Raw genomic sequence first — 15736 nt, forward strand, 5'->3', positions numbered from 1 at the left:
GAGTGCCACTAAACCAGACTTACCCCTAATTTGTTGTTGGCAAATGTTGAATTCAGTATGCAGCCTTAAATTTTAGTTAAAGGACTATACCCCATTAAAAATGATGATTGTTTTTTTCTTGCGTACCTCCACGGTGAATGAATAACCAAGAGAAATCAAAAACAGAGAAATGATTGAAAAGATTGACTAAAGATACATAACTATTGCTTTAATTCTTTGTTCCCTGTGGAGACGTGCCAGGAAAGAACTGTTTTTTCTTCAGCACTTCAAGGTAATTCTTGGTGAATAGATACAAATGATCGTTTTAAGGGTGAAGTATTAAAAGAAAAACATATTTATACACCAAACTTCAAGGAATCCTCAAACAAACTCAACATACTGTCTGTAGTGGGGGTCCTTATGATACAGAGAAAAGTTCAAACATGGTGGCACCCGTATTAGAAATATTTTGGCTTCACTTTTATACAACAGCAAGTGGAGCCGAGTTGTATCTTCATATACACTCGATGATTTCAAGAGTTTTAGTAGTGTTATTATTTCCACACAGTGCAGAGACCCTTTTCAGATGTTCAATCAATCAATCAACTTAATTGGTATTATTAGTAGTAATCAGTCTCATAGATATGAGATAGAAGAAGCCTGTTACACCTACTAGTAGATTCAGAAGGCCGTTATCATCTATTCGCTGTCCGCATGGTCAGGTCCCCTTGGCCTACCCGCTCAGGACATCATCACTCCATTAAATGACCATAATCAGTGCTCATCAGCCTCTTAGTAATGGTCTAGAGTGTGCGTGCTACACCTGCAAGTAGGTTCAGAAGGCTGTTATTATCTATTCTCTGTCCGCATGGTCAGGTCCCCTTGGCGTACCCGCTCCGGACATCATCACTCCATTAAATGACCATAATCAGTGCTCATCAGCCTCTTAGTAATGGGTTAGAGTGTGCGTTCTACACCTGCAAGTAGGTTCAGAAGGCTGTTATTATCTATTGAAATGGTATCACCCTCGGCTTCACTTTTAAATGGCCTGGGAGTCGCAAAGTGAATTCAAACAAAATGAACATCTTTGGTTAGGTTCAGGCAACCAAACTATGTGGTTAGGTTTAAAAGATTGTGGTTTGGGTTCAAAATACAAAAAGGTGTAAGACAGTTAATTTAAAAGTCACCCTCGACATGGAACGAAAAAACTCGGGTCTCCCTGGTGAAAGACTTGTGTGTGTCTGACCCATCCACCACACCAGCCTTCCTCCTCACAGAATTGTAAGTACTCCTCCCTACCATCTAACTACTGTATGTTACCTTACAGCGCTGCGGTCAAGCAGTTGAGTTAAGAGCGGCGCTGATGGGTGATCCAGCTTTAATAGATGATAACAACCTTACATGTACGAAGGCAACTAGGATGTATAGTAGGGCCATGCCGCCGTAAATCTATGATAGTGATAGGCAACTGACAACACCTATTCAATCATCCGACAACGGTAGAATCGTCTGCCTTGGCGTCACTTTTTAATGCTTTGGGTGTCAGTTAAGAATGTTACATAAGAAAGTTAACTACATAGTTTTGAAAAAAGTCAGCGTTAACTTTTGGTTTCCAGGTGAGAGTCTTGTGCTTGTTTGACCCATCTACCACTCCAACCTTCCCCCTTTCGGCCTTTGTACTACTCTCTACCATCTCTGCATATGTGCCATGTGACTGCGCCGCGTTCACGCAGTCGACTATCTAATATTGACACAGAAGAGTGATCCAGCAACAAATAGATGATAGCGCCCACTGGGTCAACTGGGAGGCATAGTAGGGCCCTACCTCCTCATTTCTACGGTGGTAATAGGAGCTGATAACACCCATTCAATTGGCTGATAACATTCAAAGCAGATGTACGTATGTTGTGAAATTGGATTTTCAAATTACCATCTACTGATAGAACAATGATCAGTAGACAATAGTTGGTAAGACACTTGTCTTTTACCTCTGCATTTCAGGAGTGGAAACTTTTTCAATATGAAATTAACCTTTCAGAATTCCCTTATCGTGAAGGGAAAAATGCTTTTCTTGTGTGATGTAGTTCTAGCATCTGGTTTCAGCTCAACTGGCTTGAAAGAAATAGACTTCCACATGTCTGACCATCAATCAGTTATTTTTAAAGCTCTGTCGGCCCCTCTCTCAGCTGCAAACCTATTGCTCTGGATCTCTCTCTTGCATCTTTAACTTCTGTGAGGCTTTGAAAAACCTTGCGTGAAAGCTTCAAAGTGAGTTCTTTCTCTGATATTATATCCAAAAATGTTCACTTTTCTGGGGTTGTGTTTTACATACCAGACTCTATTTCTATGCCTATTTCTGGTATTGAAAAGAATATTTGTTTTAAACTAGTTTTCTTAGGATAATTATTCAGAACTCATATGAGAGTGGGCATGGTTCTGCTGAACTGTTGGCTTCTTTGTCCTGCTGACCAAGGCCAGTGCCGCGCATGTCCCCCCGCTGTTGTTCTTGTTAAAACTAGCTGCGTTTGTGAACTGGGAACATTTTGCTGAGGCCACTTTTAAACTGTTCCTCCAGAGGAAGCAGGTAAGAAGAATTTGCAAATTTGACAGGAAATGCATATCTATAACTTTTCCATCTGGGTTATGAACAATACCCAATGTAGTGGGGCTGCCATGATTTAACTATCCAGTGTTATAATGTATGTGCATTTAGGTGAAACTTCTGTTTTAATACTTTTCAACTCACCACAGCCTTTGTGTGGCTATATTCTTTGATTGGCATTAAGTGTGCTGCTGTAAATTGGTTCAGCCTCTATCTTTCTCATACTGTACAACCTTTTTTTCTGTTCAAATTGAAAACTCATCAGACTGTAATCCTCCGAAGACAATAACAGGGGCAAGTTCCTCAAAAGTTCAGCCCAAGGTCTTTTTCTTTCTTGCGTTTCCCCTCTTTGCTCCATTTTTCATACTATTTTCATCACACATCAAATCTCAGTGGAAACACTTTCCATTTCATCTTTGACATAGCCATTTTCCCATTTCCCCAGTTCTTAAAAAAGTCTTGTCCACATTCATGCTTGGGGGTTTGACATGTAACTAGTCTTTAATCTCCACCAAGGCCTGTTTTTTTTATGGCAAACATATCATATTAGGGTGCATTAGTAAAGGATCACTTCTGCCCTGACAGTTTTAATTACATAAATGTCTCTGATTCATTAGTCTGGCTTACTGGATGCACAGTGCTGGGATGAAGCCTGACATTATGTTATCTTTGCTATCTATTTTGCATGGGCAGTGTCCACTTAACTCTGCTTGGACGATGTGACTAGTTTAAAGAAATACAAACAAGCCAGAGCCTATTTTTCCCTCCTACCCCATAAGAGGCTTGAATTGTGGCTGTAGGCCTACTTATGAAGGTAGTAAAATAATAACACATAGGCTCCGTAGTCTGAATGATACGATCTAGGAGTCGATGGTGAATTATTTTTTGCCTTATACATTCTAAACAGCTGCACAGCTTCACTGCTTCTGTTCTTACCTTTCACAATAAAAGCCCAGATATATATAACATTACACTGCATCACCAGAGAGCATTTCGCTGAGAGTCAAATCAACAAAGAAGCTTACCGTAGCTATTCCCAGGTAGCATCAATGGTCAACAGTGGAACAACTTAGCAAACATAACGTTAAAGAAAAAGAGCCATGGGGATGGAGGTAAAGAGTGATAAGAAATGTTTCTACTAAGCTAGATGGGGTCATCCCTATGTTCCCTGCTCAGGGAACATCTGACCTTTTTTCCTCAAAAGAGGTTGCATAAGCCTCTGCCTTCGCCGATTTAATTCAGCATTTTGGTACGGCTAGAGGTTAGGGTTAGTGTGAGGGGCAGGGTTAGGGGGTAGCGTTAGGGTCTACTTAAGCCTATATGCAAGGGAATTTGGCACTGATTGTGGAAAAAATAACAGACATAGAACATAGGACCCTTTCTGTGAACAGCAGGGAGCATCGTTCCCCGGTCATAAACAAAGCAGGAAACATAGGACTTTTTGGGGGGAAAGCGGGGAACATTGGACTTTTTTGTAATAAAAGGGTCATATGTACCCTGGTCACATACAAAAAGGGAACATAGGACCCAGGGAACATAGGACCCGGGGAACATAGGTACGCTTCCAGCTAGATCAGTAAGTAAAAAAACCTGCCTATACTATAGTACACTATACTCTGTCTTTATCATAACAATTAGATTGGGTTTTCTGACTTCTGCGATTCTTACAGTTGTTTCTTGTTTTGGATGGTAGCCAGGCTGCAAGCGGGAGCCATGTTGCTGAAGATAACACTATATGAATAAGTATCTGATCGCTCCAGACAGGATGACTGGGTCAACGGACAAAATACATGCCACCTGTTGCACAATTTGTTTGGCAACAAATGCAGTGTGTCCTGTGCTGTTGGTAACGTTGGATACGGTTACAGTCATATTAGCGAATGGTGTTAGCATGCTAACACTTGCGAATTAGCACTACACAAAGTACAGCTGAGGCTAACCAAGACTTATCAAATCAAAGCTGAGACACTCTATGACCCCAGGTGATCTATTGGTTATGCCACGTTCAACCTGAAGCTGCCATGTTGGAAGGTTGGTAGGCTACAGCAGTTGGAGTGCAATGAATAACATGATGGTTGTGTGCTATTGGCCTGACAGAACTTTTTGGGAATGTTCAAATGGATTGTGGCCTATAAACATATCTTTATTTTTCATATAGCCAACAATATATTCTGACCTAAGGGATACAAATCAGTCATTCCATTGTTCTTTAATCAGTGTGAGCTTGAGCCTTTCAGCAAAAGCAGGCCCGATTTTACACACACATCACTGTAAATCAATCATCCAATCCAATCAATCAATCAACACACAATATGACACCATGATCCCCCTCTCTTTACCCTCCTTGAGGCTAGCTGTGTTGTAAGTTTTACATCTGTCCACTATGCTAACATGTGTGTTACAATTTGTCTCCCATTACTACAACAAAAACCTTCTAAACTCTCCTTTCTTTGATACTGAGCTAACTCTTAAAGCTCACAAAAAGAGAGATGGACATTCCTGTATACCGGAGTTACAAATCAAGGGAAACATGAACCGTCTCATTGTTTAGAATCTGGAATTGTATTTAGTTCAGGCTACACAAACCCCAGTTATGGCTGCTTCAGTCAAACGCCTCTCCAACATCTGGCAGGCATTACTGACGCTGACAGAAGAACTCATCTCTCCATTTCCCATTACGGTAGTTTTATTATTAATGGGTGTTTGTCAGCACAGATGGAGTGAGTGGCTTCCTGCTGAGTCTGACGGTTAAAATGCAACCATGAAGTCATGATGCTCTAAATGCAAATCTCCCCTGGAACTTTTGTCATCCTCCTTATTGTCATGTATTTTCTTGACTCTTTTCAGCCTAAACTGTTGGATAACACAATAAATAAACTTGAATAGACGATAAAATATCACACATATCCTTTGTAACTAAGCTTCCCAGCCATTAGAAGCTGAATCATTCCAAAAGAGCTTTCTCTTTAGGTTTTAATGAATAATAAGGTTTGCTCATTTAACATTGTGTTATTTGGTCTTTTGTATTTGGTTGGTTTTATACCTTGTTTTTCAATATTCTGTCCAAAAGAAGTTACCTAAAGTATCCTGATTTCAAGCCTTGGGTATTTAACACACTAATAAAAATCACTCTTGTTCAATAAAAAGATAATGGAAATCAGCCATGGACGGAGGAACGTTCAAATAAAATAGTAATAAAACCTACAAATATGAAACAAATATATTATGAACACAGATCAGCTGTTAATACCTTCATAAAGTTGTCACTGCATTTGGAACTTCTATCCTCTAAAGACAATTTCCAGTGTCAGTCAGTCCAACAATATAACGCATATATTAAAGACGACCTTTAAATCTCTTAAAGTTCTAACTTAAAAGGTCAAAACTAAAGGTCACAAACTAAAGTCTCGATCAGTTTGTTTAAAACGAGTTAAGTAAGTGGGGGGTTTTATCGGTTTTCTGCTGTCTGTGGCACTATTGTAATTGATTGTATAAATTGGTATTTTTCGCACACCACTGGAGAGACCTACAGTTTTATTAAAGTACATTTCCAAGCGGGAGCTTGTACTGTAGAGGGACAAAAGGACGAGACCTGGAATTGAGCTCTGTGGGGCTTTTTAGGAGCTGTGTGCCTCCAAAAGTGGAATTGTCTAACAGACAAAGGTCTATTAGAAAGATGGGATCTGAGACAGCTCAGTGCTGAGCCAGATACCCACCTCAGTGCTTAAGTGAGTCGATTAAAATTTCATGATCAAATCTCAAATGCTGCACCGAGGTCTAAAAGAAGTAAGACTGAGCAATCTCTTGGCAGCATCCATTTAGTTTTTTTTCAGTTTTGGAGGGATAGACAGTGTGTTCTCGGGTCATTGAAAATCTAAGGGGGATTTTCTCTAAATTAATGTGAGGTCTTGTTGACCGCGCTGTGTACTTTTCTCCCCTCCATTATATAAGTTCTAAAAACAGTCCTGAATCTCAGACCCACTGTTGAAATTGATTCAGCTGGACCTGAAGGCATTAGTCAGAATTGCTTGATTGAAAACTAGAAAACTAAATTAGCTGATATAATCAGCCAAAAGGTCAACATAAGTATCTTCAGTCTCAATCAAGTGCATTCATGTATTATGTCAGTGTTATTTCCATCGCACCTCTCGAGGTGATGATGAGCCCAAAAGGTATTTAATGCAAATGTGGATGAAACACCATTCTCATTTTTCTTTTACATAAATCTGAATAATCGTGTGTCCCTGAACAAACTATGAGATAGCAGACATATCTAAAGTTCACTTTGTGCCTTGAGAAATATTTAACTAAAACACCAGTCGGGATGAATTAATCAAAAACAAAAAGGAAAAAGGCTTGGGGAGGCTTAAACAGCCGCGAATATGCAAATATGTGAAGTTAACATTGCATCTTTGTCTTTGTTGTATTGATGGTGTACAGAAAAGAACAGAATCAACTTGTACATATGACATCTGCCAATGGAGGTGCATGCACCAAGATTTTATACCACCCGGGCTACCCAGGCTGAAATTGGATCTTGCAGACAACAATGCAAAAATAATTGGTGTGTGTGTGTGTGTGTGTGTGTGTGTGTGTGTGTGTGTGTGTGTGTGTGTGTGTGTGTGTGTGTGTGTGTGTGTGTGTGCTTATGTGCATTCCTCAGGCTATGAAGCTGTGTCAGTGCCGGCTGTGGTTTGTTTGGGTGAACCCATAGACTTTATCTTACCTCCAGAGATAAGCCTGACAAGTGCCACAGGTGAGAGCGGTCAGCGGTGTGACATATCTGGACCTCAAGGGGTGTCATTTCCTGTTAGAAATGACTGGTTTAAATCAGTGTCTTACTCACTCAATACTGTGTACAGGTGCAGTGTGGGAGGATTTAGCTTGGTAGAAAGTAAACTTGGTGGTTATGATATTATTCTCAGCTGTTATCAGAATATTCCAGAGCATTCCTAATATCAATATGGTCATTATATAAGTCACGTAGCTGAATACTTAGTATAATAGTATATAATAGTAATAATATACTTTATATATAAGCACTTAATATACATGCATATAAGCCATCATTAATTGTTTTGGCCACTTGGGGTCACCGTAGTAAATTGTTTTACAAAGGGGATTGGTTAGCAACGTTTCCTATTACCACATTCAGCAGTAAATCAATCTCTTTTAGCGATATTTTGGTCTCCACCACCCCCTGACGGACATAATTGTCCCTTTAGCTGCCAAATGCTCCACTATGTTTGTCTGTTTTTTAGTGCTAGGCATACATTGGCTTTATCTGAGCTTTTTTTTTTTTTTTTATAAAAACAGCCCCCTGTTGCATCTGGAAATGTAGTGGATGAGCAGTGAGACTGAACCGAAACAGTAAAGCAGGATGTCAAAACATAATAATGAGCTTACAGATACTAAGACGCTAGCTAATCGAAACTGCGAAGGTGGACGATTGGTTTACAGTGGTTTACGTTTTTGGCCATGCAAGGGCAGCGCAGCAGCAACCCAGCATTGACAAAGGCTATTATCAACTTAAAGTTGATAAAGTATGATGAAAGTAGAATAAACTGTGGGGTGTAAACTGGATCGGGGGGAGGTTCTTAGCTCTGTTAAAGCCGTTACGCTATACCTGCCCAGCATAAAACACAGACAAAGTAAGCTAGCTGTGAGTTTGTAAACAGAACTAAAGAGTGAATATTGGATTTATGAAGTCCAATAGAGCAGTGTTAGCTTGTTTCCATGGGGCCCCCAAGTTAGGCTGTCCCGTTTTGCGGGTCAGTATCCGTTTTTGATGGCCTGTCCCTCGCTGGAGATGTCTCTGCAAATGTGTTGAAAACAGACCACAGAGTAAAATATTTTTTTACGAGGCAAGAAAGACTGAGCAGAGCTTACAGGTTTATGTTGTGATCACTTTGTGCTTTTTTTTTGTTTTTTTAAAGTTACCATGGTCAAAATAAATGAAACCGGAATTGTCCCCCTTCTTTAGATACTGACTGAATACTTTAATTTCCATTTCAAATTTGCTCAATTTACCCTGAGTGGCCAAAAATGTGTTCATTCAGGTTTACTTTGTGGGCTCGAAAAGCAAAACAAGGAGTTGAAAGATGCTAAAAAAAGGCTCCATAGAGTTTAAAAGTCAGGTGACAATTCTCTATTTACAGACATATTTTTAAGTAGTAGTTTTAAGAAGTTTAACTGAATTAAAAACTGACAAGATGTGACAGCCTTTAAACTGCTGGCTAGTTGGCACACACGGAGACTGAACCTGCTACCTTGGCAACAGTACACAGCGTCATATTCAAGCCTGTTCACAGTGTGGAGGTTCAGACAACATGGCTGTCACGGAGGTCACCACCAAGTTAGTGAAGACTCTTATCAATTCTGCGTGGCAGCGTTTTACAATTCAAGCAGAGACTCAGGGAACGGAACATTCCTCCTATTATACTATCTCCCTGTTTCTCCTTTCAACACTTCGGCCATATTGTCACACTGGATTATTAAATCAAGGTAAAGCTGATGGAGTGGAACAAGTAATTAGAAACTCAATCAAAGAGTGGCTCAAATCTCAATCTGCTCATTTGTATTAAGACAGTTTAGTTGCTGTACATCACAACGGCGCTCTGCTGTGTTCAATTTAACGCAGTTCAGTCTTTATTGTCCCACACGGGCGCATAGAGCGAGGCTTAGAAGACAGCTTTTAAACTAAAGGTACCGTGCATTTGCTCCTTCTATCCATCATTAGGATAATGAGGACTTTAATGCGGTGTGATGATTTGAAGACGTGAAAAACATTCCCGCCTAAAAAGCAATTTTCTTCATTGAAAGTGAAAACCTGCAATCATTAGGGTTTGAGAAGATGAAAGTTTTAAAAGAAAAACCTGATCAACATTTTGTGCAGCCGTGCACGGAATAAAAGGAGACTTATTGAAAAATATTCCTATGTCGATACATTAAATGGACAACAATGAGCAAGGACAACACTCACAGTAATGTTTTGAGTGTTGAAGGCCCCTTCTCTTCCTACACTGTACATGTGTGTATTTTTCTAAATGTCTTAGTAAAAGGCAAACGCTTTCAAAGAAACCCTTTGTAAAGGGGTCATACGTAGTCACTAAAGGCTTTTGAACTGTTCAGTGTTAAGTAATGTCTTCTAGATCAGAGTTAAGCTATTCATTAGAGCGGTTCTGGTTTGTCAGGTATGAGAAATGATTGTAATAATGCCGTACATGTTTGTAAAACTAATATGCCTACAGAATTAAGCCATTAAGTCTTAAATTAAAAATGTTTATGCATGCACTTTGGGAAATATGCTTAGTTGCTTTCTTGCCAGGAGTTAAATGAGAGGATTCATGCCAATTTCATATCCGTCTAGCAGTCGGTTAGCAAAGCTTAGCATAAAGACAAGAATCAAGGGGAGCTAGCCCGGTTCTGTTTGAAAGTAACAAAACACAACAGCACCTCTCAAGCGCACTCATAAACATGTTATAGCTTCATTGTTTAATTCATATAAAAAAAATTTAGTGTGACAAGTTGTGGTTTTACCTCTCAGGTTTCTTAATTAGTGAGTTTTGGACGGAGCCAGGCTAACTTTTCCCTTATTTTCCAATATCTACGCTATGCTAAACGTCTCTTGAACGTAGTTAATATTTCATTTTCTCATCTATCTCTTGGGAAAAAAAATCCAATTCAGTTCATTTTGGCAGATTTTACAACACTGGATAGAGCTCGGCTAGCTGGTTCTAGTCTTTAATGCTAAGCTAACTGTCTCTTCTCGACTGTGTCTTCATATTAAGCAGAGAGATATGGGTATGGCATCAATCTTCTCGTCTAACTCTCTACAATAAAGCAAAGAAGCATATTGCCCAAAATGTCTAACCAATAAAACAGCTAAAAAGACAAAGCCTGTCTAAGTGGTGTTTTTGTACGCTGTCAGCTCCCTGCTAATGAAGACTTTCATTCCGAAAAAGGAAACATGCATTTTCCTAAAACTGCAGGGAAACTGTCAAAAGCTCAACTAGTATCTGGTTCACTTCAAAGCTTTAAACTCTTTATGTTGAAAGGTCTGTATTGTGCAGATAAAATATAATTTTTTCCAGCATGCCATTCTAGTTTTAACTCCACCTGTCTCACATTATAATTAATGAAGAGTGTTTCTGTCATATGCTTGTCACTTATTGCTTTATCACCGTTTTCTGGGCAGTCCAGATTTCAGTGGAGTCTGTCCAAGCACAGTGTGATCCCGGGCCAGGAAGGACAGAAGCAGGCAATTTGAGCTGTTCGACATCTCCAGCCACTTCATGACTTTTTAATGCGTTCTCTTCTGTTTCTATTTTATAATTCAGTTGCAGGACATTCCATGGGGAGCTGGTGTGTAATTAAGGACTTCAGACTGTGGGACGACTGGCTTTTGACTCCATCTACTGGTCACTCACTTGGCTCTCAAGTTAATATGTACAGGGGACATTGTAGCTCTGTGAAGGGAAAGAAAAGAAAAACAGCGTGCAGATATGTAAAATAGAAACGACTTCAAAGGAAAGCGCGTTCAGCAGGCAGAATAAAAATCAAAAATAATGTCCGGCCCAGGCGAGCAAGAGCAAAGACTTGAGTGTGCTCTCACACTGAGCTGTCTGGGTTTCCTCAGGTGACACTGCTGTAATCTCAGTGGCAGACATCACAGAGGATACCCGCAGTTCTCTTCCACTCTACGGTGCCACCGTGCTCCGCTTCACCCGCCAACGCATCATCAAAAATGCAAAATCACGGCACGGAACCAAAAGTGGAACATGGCTCGTGGTGAGAGGGGATATCACAGTGGAAGAGATTAGAGCTGGGAGGGGGAGTCTTACAGTCAGAGTACTGTACTAACAAAACCCTGCGGAGGGCACAGCAGGCTTTTTACGGACAGGGGGAGCGATGTGGCAGGGTGGTATTCTGACAGACAAACACTGGAGGAAACTAGCAGAAGTTGTTCTAAATGACTAAGTACACATGCACTCGTTCATTGACCTAAAAATTCCGAAGAGCAACAAAAGTAGTGCCTGAAGAAAGAAAATGCATTACTGCTGAAGCCATTCAAGCTTTGATTCAAACAATGTGAGACATTTCCAAAAAATAAGCACAACCCATTTCTTGTTCATTAAAGTTTCATTTGAAGTTCTGACAGACGTTTCCTGGGAAAAATCCACACGAAGTGATGCATGTCATGGATCGGAAAATGAGCCGTAAAAGCCACAGAGCACTATCTACAGAAAACCAAGCTTTATTAAAGGGTGCTCTACTGATTATGTATTGCTCTTCTATAAAGTTGGGCGTCTCACAAGAGACAGATTAAAAAAAAAAAAAGGGGGCAGCAGCTCTAGCAGGGGACCCCAAACTTCCCTTTCCCGGTCCACATTAACCAGCTCTAACTGGGGGAGGCGTTCCCAGGCCAGTGTAGAGATATAATCTCTCCACCTAGTCCTGGGTCTTCCCCGTAGCCTCCTCCCAGCTGGATGTGCCTGGAACACCTCCCTAGGGAGGCGTCCAGGGGGCATCCTTACTAGATGCCCGAACCACCTCAACTGGCTCCTTTCAACACAGAAGAAGGAGCAGCGGCTCTACTCCGAGTTCCTCACGGATGGCTGAACTTCTCACCCTATCTCTAAGGGAGACTCCAGCCACCCTCTTGAGAAAACGCATTTCGGCCGCTTGTACCCGCGACCTCGTTCTTTCGGTCATGACCCAGCTTTCATGACCATAGGTGACGGTAGGAACGAAGAATGACCGGTTTATCGAGGTGTTTTGCCTTCTGGCTCAGCTCTCTTTTCGTCACAACGGTGCGTAAATACCTCTATCATACAAACTCCATCCCAGTGTAGAACTCCGGCTTTCTGTTACGGTGTGTTCACATTGAATGTCAGCTTTCACCTTGCATCTCGACCACAGGAACATATTGGGATCATTTGCGTTGTTTGCAGAACTGTAGGCCCCTATTACGTTTCTTTCCATCATCAACCATGGCCGAAATAACCACTTTTGCTGCTTTGTACCAAATACGGATTAAATTCAATTGTATTTATAGTGCCAAATCATAACAAAGTTATCTCAGGACACTTTACAGTAGGTATAGACCACACTCTATGACTTACTTATGATTTACATAGACCCAACAATTCCCCCGTAGAGTACGGTGGCAACGAAAACCTTCCCTATAACAAGCAGGAACGTCGGACAGACCCAGGATTCATAACAGGAGGACCACACAGGAAGTATGTCTGGATGAATGCCGTTCCACTGCTAGTCGAGGTACAGATTTGGCTGGGATTTAATTGAAGCAACGTTTAAAATTATTGTTTTCTGAACGCAATTTGGATAGATCGGTGCTATATAGGAGGAACCCAACACTGACGGGCTTTCACGTCACGTAAATATCTCGCTCGAGTTGAAATATTTTAACTTACGCAGATTTCCCCTAATTTGCATCTATTCGCATCGTATTTGACGTTGTATGTAATCGTGCCACGAGAAATGCTTTTTGTGTGAACATACCCTTAGACATTTTAAGTTCAAGCCCAAGCCAGTGACTCTGATGACATCACTATGACATCATCAAGGTTGATATTTTTTTTAGACTTTAGAAAGCTCCTCCAGAGCCACAGAAATCATTATAAAGCTGATTACACAGGCCGAGAACAGGCAGAGTAAATTTAAAATAACAATACCTGCTTTAACCAACCGAACAAAATCACAGGCCTGAGCTTCATCTAAAATCGAATGGCAACATTTTTATTAAGTTAGGAAATCAACATATTTAAGAAATTGAATTATATACACTGGCTCTACTATATGGATTTAAAAAAAAGACAAAAATAAGCTTGACACACCAAGCTAATACATGTTATAGACTTTGCATTTCACATACCCATAAATAGTGATCTTGGTTCAAACCATAATTACAAATTCATGTCATCCTCATGAGTGGATGATGTGCCGTAACCTCCCAGTATTTATTTGTTCACATCAAAAAAAAAAAAAAAAATCAAGAACACTGTCACTGAACTGTTCTTAGATATCTTAAAACTACACTATAAAATACATAAAGCATATCTACCATGTGTTCCATGGGAAACAAAGAAAAGGCAATGGTATAAGAAATAATTTCTCATGAAATATCGGTAAGCCTTAAAATAAACTTTTCAAGCGATTTCAGTAAGGTCATTTACAACAGGTAAAAGAGGCAGGGGTTTCATCATTAAAGCAGTCAACTCATTCTAACATTCGCTACTTTGTTCAAAATATACAGAAAAAACAACATTGGTGCAAAACGCTTCAGTCAGAGCTGCCAGTGGCGTGCACCACAGTAAACAACTACGCTGAAATTCACAGGCTGTTGCAGGTAAAATGGGTACGTTTGACAAAAGAGTTGTACAGTAGTGGCCGTTGTAATACAGTAATCCAGTGTTTGTCACCTGTAGAGAACATAAGCACAGCTTTGATTACAGTGGCGTGTGTATGTGTGTGTATGTGTGTGTGTGTGTGTGTGTGTGTGTGTGTGTGTGTGTGTGTGTGTGTGTGTGTGTGTGTGTGTGTGTGTGTGTGTGTGTGTATGTGTGTGGTTGTGTGTGTGTGTGCGTGTGTGTGTGTGCGTGCGTGTTTTTCAGTGTTCCTCTTTGTCCCTGCCTTTCTTGTCCTTCTCATCCTGCAGGGCGGTGCCAAGCTTCTTGATGAGAACTGACAGCACCTTATCCAACGGGTCCATAACGCCCCTCTGCAGCCACTTGGGAATGGTAGTCCGGGCGTGGTGGAAGCCCAACTTTTGCAAAATGTAGTCCACACCCACTGGATCAATCTTACGTCCTGTCCAGGAGATGAGCCTGAAGGAAGAGGAGAGTTCAGTCTAGTTAAGTCGATGCTATAGACAGAAAATGCTAATTACTTCAGCTCAGAAAAGGACTGTAATATAGCTACAGTAACTAATTTGTTCTTTTCCACTAATTTCAGTCCAAATGTTTTCACTAACAGTGCTTAATCACAAAGATTTTCATTGACATAAGTGTCTGTTAAGTCACTATCCGTCCATCGTCCAATGAGGTAACACAATGGTGATTGAGCCCGTGACTCACTGACGGAAGCCTTTGCGTTTGCAGTATTACCAACCGGGTGATAAGTGGTCACATTCACAGGAAGAAAAAATTGCAAGCCGCACAGTTTGTGAGATATTTTTCCTCACCCAGCAGCAGGTGATCCTCCAGAGAGAAGGAGCTAATGCAACCGACTGTGCAATGTGTGTGAAGCAGCGCACTTTACAGTCTCTGCTAGCGTTGGGAGTGAACGGTTACTATGGCCGAGCAAAAAAAAAAAAAGAAACAAATAAAAGTGGGATTCAATAACACACCTGCAATTACTGCTTATCACCATCGATGCTGTCGAAGAAGACTTTAAGTGCAGTTTTGAGGTAAATAAATCCATTTTATGCTATGTTATACAGTACTTCCATTTGAACACGTCTCAGAGGAAAACAGTTTTTTTTCCTACAATATTTAAAAACTCTTGTATTAGTTACTTTGGAGATGAAGTTATATATAAGTTATAAATCTACGATGAGCTTATTAAATACAATGCATGTATTAGAATTCTTTACTCTAATTTGTCATTGCATCATCAATCCTTGCGTTACACTGTTTTGTTTTTGCATCTTTGCTACCATTGAAAAAAATAGTGCATTGATACAGAATTATCTATGCAACAGTGATCAAATTTAAAATGAGCTCCACTTCAACCAGCAGCAACATAAAGTGCTGCATACACATGAATGCATTCCTAACAATAATTATTCAATAATATAATAAGTGGATAGTAACAAGACTTTTTGGATACTTTAAATCTGATGGTATGTACTTAATTCTTAACCACACGTTTTGAGCGCAGAACTTTTACTTGTAATCGAGTATTTTTATATTCCAATATTACTACTTTAAATCAAATAAAAAGGGTACCTGTTTAAATAGCTGAACCTCAGAGGAAGTCTCATGGCTCGAACACAAACAACCAACATGATGAAAAAAGCTTGAAATGGGATTGCAGGGTGTCCTTTATGCAGCTACTTTTTATTCTACCACAAATAGCAGAGATCCTAATAACACTCTATTGCCTGGATTTGAGGCGGTTTCCACTATAAAT

General features: G+C 40.2%; 1 protein-coding gene across 5 annotated transcripts in view; it reads right to left on the bottom strand.

Moving 5' to 3' along the window:
- Positions 1 to 13327: 13327 nt before the first annotated feature.
- kiaa1109 (KIAA1109) overlaps positions 13328 to 15736 on the bottom strand; it is an 84816-nt gene continuing 82407 nt past the window's right edge. For all 5 annotated transcript variants that reach the window (XM_083924405.1, XM_083924406.1, XM_083924407.1 and 2 more), the window contains one exon: positions 13328 to 14430. In XM_083924405.1, coding sequence (XP_083780531.1) covers positions 14214 to 14430 — 217 coding nt within the window. In that variant the 3' untranslated portion in view covers positions 13328 to 14213. The remainder of the gene's footprint in view (positions 14431 to 15736) is intronic.

Source organism: Echiichthys vipera (assembly GCF_963691815.1).
Source record: "Echiichthys vipera genome assembly, chromosome: 12".
NCBI lineage: Eukaryota > Metazoa > Chordata > Actinopteri > Perciformes > Trachinidae > Echiichthys > Echiichthys vipera.